Genomic DNA, 8,115 nt, shown 5'->3' with positions numbered 1-8,115 from the left:
GTACTACCAACGCCACGTATGGGGCCTGTCAACACGCCGGATAACCTACGCCACGTGCGACCATACCATACTACCATAATATCTCCCCATACGCCGGTACAACCAACGCCACCTATGGGGTCTGTCTCAACGCCGGATAACCTACGCCACGCTGCACGTCATATCACATATCTCCCCATACGCCGGTACAACCAACGCCACGTATGGGGTCTGTCGACACGCCGGATAACCTACGCCACGTGCGACCTCAACACAGTATCTCACAATCTCCCTATACGCCGGTACAACCAACGCCACGTATGGGGCCTGAACATCATATCACAAATCCCCCCATACGCGGGTACAACCAACACCACGTATGGGGTCTGTCTGCACGCCGGATAACCTACGCCACGTGGGACCTAACTTTCACTTGATGGTACTCGTAGTGAATCCAAAATCCGGGGAGGTACTTGAGGTAGTGCATATAGCACTCCAAATGACATTCTAGACTCTGTTGTACCCTTGTACAACCATATAATTATATTTTAATTCTAATATTGCGTAAATCCCAACAACAGTCTAGCACCCGATAATCCCCCAGGGAAGGTGAGATTACTTCGGGAGACTCACGGTCAACCAAGGGTCAAACTACCCTAACCCTGGTCAACCGAGCCCACGGGGACCACGACCTCCAAACTCCGATCCGAAAGTTCCTATGGGTTCTATAAGGTATAGGACACTCGTCCTGCAAGTTTGGTTCAGATCGGATGGTCGGATCGCTCACGATCGCACGACCTAACGGTTAATATAAAATATAATTTTTAAATTATTAAATCGGAACATCCGGGGCTCCGATTCACGATTCGTGAATTCCTCCACGATCCTAAAAATACCTAGTTTAACATATATTATTTTCGAGACCATTCAACGGTCCCAACCTATCGAACCCGGATAGCGCCAGATAGGCGATATCCGTTCGATAGTCAAACGACGTCCGAATTGAGATCCGCGAAATCCTACGCGCTCGTGACGGCACGAGGAACTCAAAACTGCCCAGAGACACGCCACCACCCTCGCCCACGCGCCTCCACACGCGCGGGCAGACCGGGTGTCCAAAGCGATTACGGTCCGTCGAAAAATCTTGGAACCGAGACTCCAAACTCCTACCCTAGGTAAAACACCCCATTTGGAGTCACTTTTGTTCTTGGACAACCCCCAAAAAGTGGCCGGAAATGGCCGAAAACAAACTCCCAAAATCGGCAGAATTTCAAATCGAAGATCAGCTATCCTAGGCTCAAAATTAATGAAATCCTATCCAACCATCAGCTAGAGCATGGAAAATAGGTGGAAAACCATACCTTACTCGTCAAATTTGGAGAAGAAATGAGAGAGAACGAGCTCCTTGAAATTTGGGTTAAAACCGGTCGGATTTTTGCATTTTCCGGTGAGCACAGGAGGTTCCGGTGGCTGAGATTGGTCGGGATGGGAAGAGGAAGATGGCACGGTTCTTTTGGGACCCGTGCCACCCCCAGCAGTGGCCGGATGCGACGGTGGTGGCCCAAAAACCACCGCTGTGAACAGTAACAGGAGGGGCTGTTCTGCGCGCAGGGAGAGAGAGAGAGAGAGGGAAAAATCTGATTTTTATAAAAAATCCCATTTTGAAATATTTACGATTGTGCCACTGGGTTTCTTTTGACCATATCTCTCTCGTTACAACTCCGATTCGAGCCCACTACGTGTCTATGAACTCGTCTCAGTACGACCTATCCAAAAATACAAGTCACGGTCCCAAACTCTCTCCGGTTAAAAATATGACTAAAATACCCTTAAATAATTAAATAAGGGTTAAATTTGGGGAAATTTGGGGTCGGGGTGTTACAAAAATATTCTGGACTGAAATGGGAAGTCAATTCTCTGGTCCTAATTAATGTGCACGATATAACGGGTAACCAATTTTATGTGTTGTGTGGTATATTTTATACGAGTTCGAAACTTTCCTCATATCATACCCCCAGCCAACCGTTATAAAAAAATCCGCTCTGCAGCGGCATCCCCAAACCCTAAATTCCCTTGTCCCTCAATTTAGCATTGCATCCTGATTCGCCGTTGTTTTTTATTTTATGAACTTTTTCGACTTGTCTGAGAAGATTAACTTGACTTATTTCTCTGTCCAGTTTGCCCATGGTGGAGCACGCATCAATGACAGTAAATCGGGGGGAACATAGATGTAGATCTGTGTATTTAGTGATGACTTGCAATAGGGAAAACACAGGTGCCTTGTATGAAGTTAAATTCAAATACGGGGGAAAGTTGATGATATGGGCGGAAGAGCAACACTTGAACCTGTAGACAAGTTCAGCCGTTTTAAAACAGGTGCAAGGATTTTCAACCGCTCCCAACTATATATATTTACAAAGGATGGTTGCGATAAACTTTGCCTTAGGTCATTTGATACCAAAACTAGGAAATTAGATCCCTTCATAACTACTACCTTAGAGTTTAAGCCGAGTAGAACAGTTGTGTCTGCTTATGACAGACTCTATTTTCTTGAAAATGCATCCCCCTTTGAAGCAGATCCGCTTCCATCCTTTGCGAAATACAATCCTGATAAGAAAAATTGGGAGCAAATGCCTGAGTTTCCATTCCGTTATCCTTTTCCTAGGAGGGTAACTGGTTATGCTGCTTTTCACGTGGGTAAAGAGAATTGGAATAAAGTGGAAGTTGACACTCATGATTATACTCCTTTCCGAGGGAGGGCCGTGGTTGTAGGTGAGACCATCTACGCCATGGATCTGTTTGTGGTGGATGAGATTATAGCATTCTCCTTGAAGATGAACAAACGCGACGACAGTAGTATTGCATGCTCACTAATCAAGCTGTGTAAATTGGATGGCTTGAAGATTGCATCTCCGCCATGTCCATTTGAGGGGCTTAAGAATGACTATTTGGTTCATTTGGGGAACCATGACTTCTTTCATGTTACAACGGACAATAATTTTGAATTTTATAAGGTTCAACATCTTTGCATCACCACGTTTCAAATATTTGTTCGAGAAGACGGAAGACATATGATCGAGACCTTACATTCAACAGTTCTTAAGATGGATATCGAGGCTTGTGGTCCGTTGATGGTCACGTTTGGCTTCACACCATAAGTTCTCCTCACATTTCTTGTGTTTTCATCAAAAACATTAATTTGTACATTGGATTCTGTGACACTTTTTATGTATCAAAACCCATATAAGTATAGTTTCTGTTGATTATGACCTTCAGAGAGTGCGAGGATTATGAACCTATAGAAAGGAAGAGTGCAACTAGCATATGGTGCATCCAAAACAAGAGATGAAACCACTATGGATGTGAATTCTTTGATGTGGGAGGTGAAACAAATGTGTTTACATGAAATATTTTTATTTATTTAATGAACACGAATCAAGAGACTTAATAGTTTGTATGTCTATAAGTATTTTTATTAGCCTTTTGGTTGAGTTTTTCATCATGTAATTTGGTTTTGCAGAGAAACCAAGGAGGAAATAGCGCACATGCAGCATGAAAAAGTCCTGAGGCAGAAAAAGCCAATCAGAAAAAACTTCACTGCAAACCGAAAAAGAAGATGAATAAAAAAATAAGAAGCGGATGGAAGGAGGGACATGTAGTAGAAAACAACATGTAATGTAAGTAGTTGAGGAGCAGGGAATCCGTCTTTGATAAGATATTATTGAGGTCTTTTACTGCCATCTAGCCCCTTGGTGTTATGTAGGGTTAAAATATGTTATTGATTGTTATCTTTAGCTGATAGTTGATATGATACATTTGATTTGATCTCTCCGATTCTATTTCTTTTAAAACCAAAGTGAGTGCAAAATAAGACATGGTATCTGATGTGGAGGAATTTTGATGTGTGTGTTGGCTGTTGCGTTGCGTAGAAGAATGAAGTGTATGCACAGGTTTCAACTAACTAAGGGTATAAGTGTTTTGATTTTCCTTTTGGTCGAGTTTCTCAGAATTTAATTAGGTTTTACATATAGAAGCCAAGGTGGAAATAGCCCACAGGCAGCATTAAAAGGTCAACTGGAAAAAACCCGAGGACTGCCCATCTACGCTCTTGGTACTGGATCCTACGTTATATATTATTCAGTTTCTAACGACCTGCTGGTCATTTTGATTGGATTGGTTTGTTTGCAGGACACTGAAATAGCAGCCATGACGTTTCAAATTGCTGGACGCTATTATGGTTATGGGAATTTGTTTGGATATATATATAGCCACCACCTAGAAGAAAAAATTTCCAACGATTTCGTTTAGGTCATTTTAATTTACCTTTGTTGACTTCTTGTGACTTGATTCTTCTTAAAGTAAATTTTTCAGAAAATATTATTACTGCAACTTTGTCAAACGATGGGAAATACGTTCTCCATTCAGTGTGGCTTTTTAAACAATTACTTTCAATTTTAAAAAAGAAGAAGCAAATACTCCATCACATTAAGCTATTTAAAAATATGACGACGATGGTTATGGTACGTAACAGTTTTGTTGATGAAGTTTTTGCGGCAGATGCTGGGTTTTTTTTCCTCTCATCATAGAGGAATTTTATGTATTGCAGATGCTTGTGGTGGATGGTTTCGTTAATGAAGTTTGCAATGCAAGCCCATCCCACATGATCTTATCTTTCCACATCCAGAAATTATGAGGAACTCCAACGCTGCTAACTCAAATACATGATAATATGTAGTCACTAGTGCTTATAGTAAGTTGGTACAAAAGTTACAAGAGAAGTGTTTAGAGAGCTCTGGAGTAGAGAGCCACCAGTCACAAGCTAGTCCCGACATTGTGCAAGTGGTGCCACTGCACAGGGCCTTGATTTTGTGGGGTCCCTAATTTTTTTTTTTTTGGTGTGTGTGTATATTATATATATATATATATATCAGTCCCGATCTCTTGGACCACAGGAGTCCAAGAGATTGTGGTCACCTACCGTTGGATATTAATCCAATGGTTCAAAATGATATATATAAATGCAATATGACATAAATGATTATTACCCGATTCAAGTCAACCGTTGAATTTACATCCCAACGGTGAGTGACCATAAATCTCTTGGACTACAGGGGTCCAAGAGATCAGGACTGATATATATATATATATATTATATAACGTGAGCTGGCAACATATTTATAAAAATGGTGGCACCAGTGGAGTTGGTTTGTTGCAATTTTTATTTCAATAGAGGCACGGTTTCAGTTAATTTTCTCCATAAAATGCATTGAGCATGGGATTGATGACCAACCTAAGATTACCACACCACACCACTAGACTAGGCATGTTTTGCTACAAGATTGTTGAGCTCATTACATGTTAACTGATGATGAATTCCAGTTACAAAAAATTGTTTTAGAAAACGTGGAGTGGCCTAGTGGTTTGCCAAATATCTTAAAGAACTATGATGCACAACTCTAACCAAATAGAAAAGAAAAGAAAAACTACTCAATGTTCAAAACAAAAGAAAACAAAAACTAGTTATTTTTTAGTTTCTTCTTCTTATAAGTCTCTTGTTTCTTCCTTCCAAAAAAATTAAAAATAAAATATAAAAGTTTCCTGTTTCTTCCTTCATAAAAAAAATATCTAAAAGAAAATAAATAACAAGCTTCCTGTTTCTAGTGGAGGTTAGGATTACTTTCCCGTTTCTGGCAAAATTAATTAGGTCATTACTAATGAAGGCAAATTCATCTCTTGAACAAGAGACTCCCTTCTGCCGCGGCATCCCCAAACCCTAAATTCCCTTTTGCCTCAATTTAGCATTCCAATATTATGGCCGCAGCCGTTGACTTCACCTCCAGTCAAGACCATGCCTTGACGATGGCATCACGCCAGGATGAGATCCTGGGTAAGATATGGAAGATCCAGAAATCTCTGCCCAAGATATCGGAGATGGAGAACTCTTTGAGCGAACTGGGACAGATATGGGAGATGGAGAAATCGTTGGGCGAACTGGGCAAGATATCGGAGATGGAGAAATCTCTGGCCGCGCTGAAGAAATTAATATCAGAGGAGCTAGGCCTGCTACGCCCCTTCAGTCGCAAACATGGGGCCGTTCGTCCTTACCCAAGGTCAGTGCATGGCTTACTAGCGGATTTCATCTTCTTAATTTTTGTTTCCCATTTGCATCGCTTTTTTTTTTTTTGTTTTATATATTATATAATATAAAATGTTTACCTTGCTATGTAGATTGTGTAGCTTTGGCTTCATTCATGAATTCTCTCTGGGTCTGGAAGTTGTTTGGAAAGATTAACTTGACTTGTTTTTTATATCTCTCTTCTGTGTCCAGCTTGCCCATGGTAGAGAATGCATCAACGACAGTAAATCAAGGGGAAGATAGATCTTTGTTTTTAATGGTAGCTTTCACCGGGGGCAAATACCGTACTGCCTTATATGAAGTTAAATTCAAATTCGGAGGAGAAGTTGAAGATATGGGCGGAGGAGGACCACTTGAGCCGGTAGCCACGTTCGGTCCTTCTAAATATTTGGGTGCAAGGATTTTTGACCGCTCCCAACTATATGTGTTTTCAGAGGAGGGTTGGGATAAACCTTGCGTTAGGTCATTTGGAGGGTATATCTTTGATACGAAAACTAGGGCATTAGATCGCTTAACACCTTCTACCGTACAATTTAAGCAACATGGAACAGTTGTCTCGGCATATGGCACACTTTATTTTCTTGAAGCCAAAACGGAATTCGTAGAAGGTTCAGCCTTATACTTTGGGAAATATAACCATGATAAGAAGGATTGGGTCCAAATGCCTCGGTTTCCATTTTCTCATACATTTACTACGTTTGTAATTGGTTATGCAGTTGGTTTTGGAATTATTTTGTTTATATTGTCTGACTTGCACGGAAACTTTGATGTCGTTGCTTTTCACGTGGGTAGACAGAATTGGAAAAGAGTGGAAATTGGCACTTGTACTCCTTTCCGAGGGAGGGCCGTGATTGTAGGCAAGACTATCTATGCCTTGCATATGTTTCAGACAGAAGCGATCATAGCATACTCCTTGGAGATGAAAGAAGATGATGATGGTGATATTGCATATTCACTAGTCCAGCTATGTAAATTGAACGGCCTTGAGATTGCGGATCCGCCATTGCAATTTGATGAACTTGTGACTGACTATTTGGTTCATCTGGGGAACCAAGACTTTGTTCATGTTAAGACTGCCAGTAACGAAGAATGTGATGATGTTCAACATCTTTGTATCACCACGTTTCAAATTGTTCAAGAAGGAAGAACACATATGATCGAGACCTTACATTCAACTGTTCTTGCTGTGAAAATTGAGGACTATACTTGGTTCTTGCTTACGTTCGGCTTTACTCCGTAAGTTTTCTTCACATTTCTTGTGTTCTCATCGATAACATTAATTTTTATGTTGGATTTTGTTGTTTACGATGATTACGACTCCCAGAGAGTGTGGGGATTATGAACCTGTGGAAGGGAAGAGTGCAGCAAGCGTTAAGCAGCCAAAACAAGAAGATGAAACCACTTTGGATGAGAATTCTTTGATGGATGAGGTAAAAGAAATGTGTTTACATGAAATCCTTTTTTTTTTTTTTTTTTTTTTCTTTCTTTAATGACCATGAATCAAGAGACTCAATTGTTTGGATGTCTATAAGTGTTTTTATTAGCCTTTGGGTCTAGTTTCTCACATAATATAATTGGGTTTTGCAGAAAGAAGTCAAACATGAAATAGCCTTCATGCAGCATGAAAAAGCCAGCCAGAAAAATCACAAGGATGCAAACGGAATAATTGAAAACAAAAGACAAAAAGACAAAAAGAAAATGCTTTTGGAAGGAGGGATTACAGGTAGTAGAAAACAAGCTGTGATGTAAGTACCTGAGGAGCAGAGCAGGGCATCATCTTTGACTATATATATTATTGAGGCATTTTACTGCCATCTAGGCCCTTATTGGCTGTTATCTTTTGTTCACAATTGATATTGCTATTTTTTGTTTTTGTTAAGGATATTGCATTAATGATCCTTGTTTACTATATATATTTATCATGGTTCAGTGTGTTGCTGCACAAACTGATGAATGTAAAGTTCAATTTCGTTTCCAGTACATGCAATATATATTAGTCA

General features: G+C 40.3%; 1 protein-coding gene across 1 annotated transcript; it reads left to right on the top strand.

Moving 5' to 3' along the window:
• The first annotated feature begins 5,730 nt into the window (after positions 1-5,730).
• Positions 5,731-7,884, top strand: LOC117628268. The gene is made up of 4 exons (XM_034360685.1): positions 5,731-6,089; positions 6,308-7,351; positions 7,440-7,545; positions 7,703-7,884. The coding sequence occupies exons 1-4, from the start codon at positions 5,791-5,793 to the stop codon at positions 7,862-7,864; spliced, it is 1,611 nt and encodes a 536-aa protein (XP_034216576.1). The 5' UTR covers positions 5,731-5,790; the 3' UTR covers positions 7,865-7,884.
• The last annotated feature ends 231 nt before the right edge of the window (positions 7,885-8,115 follow it).

The sequence above is a fragment of the Prunus dulcis genome, chromosome 5 (assembly GCF_902201215.1).
Source record: "Prunus dulcis chromosome 5, ALMONDv2, whole genome shotgun sequence".
NCBI classification, from domain to species: domain Eukaryota; kingdom Viridiplantae; phylum Streptophyta; class Magnoliopsida; order Rosales; family Rosaceae; genus Prunus; species Prunus dulcis.
The sequence above is the reverse complement of the archived record's forward strand: the minus strand, read 5'-3'. Positions and strand labels throughout refer to the sequence as shown.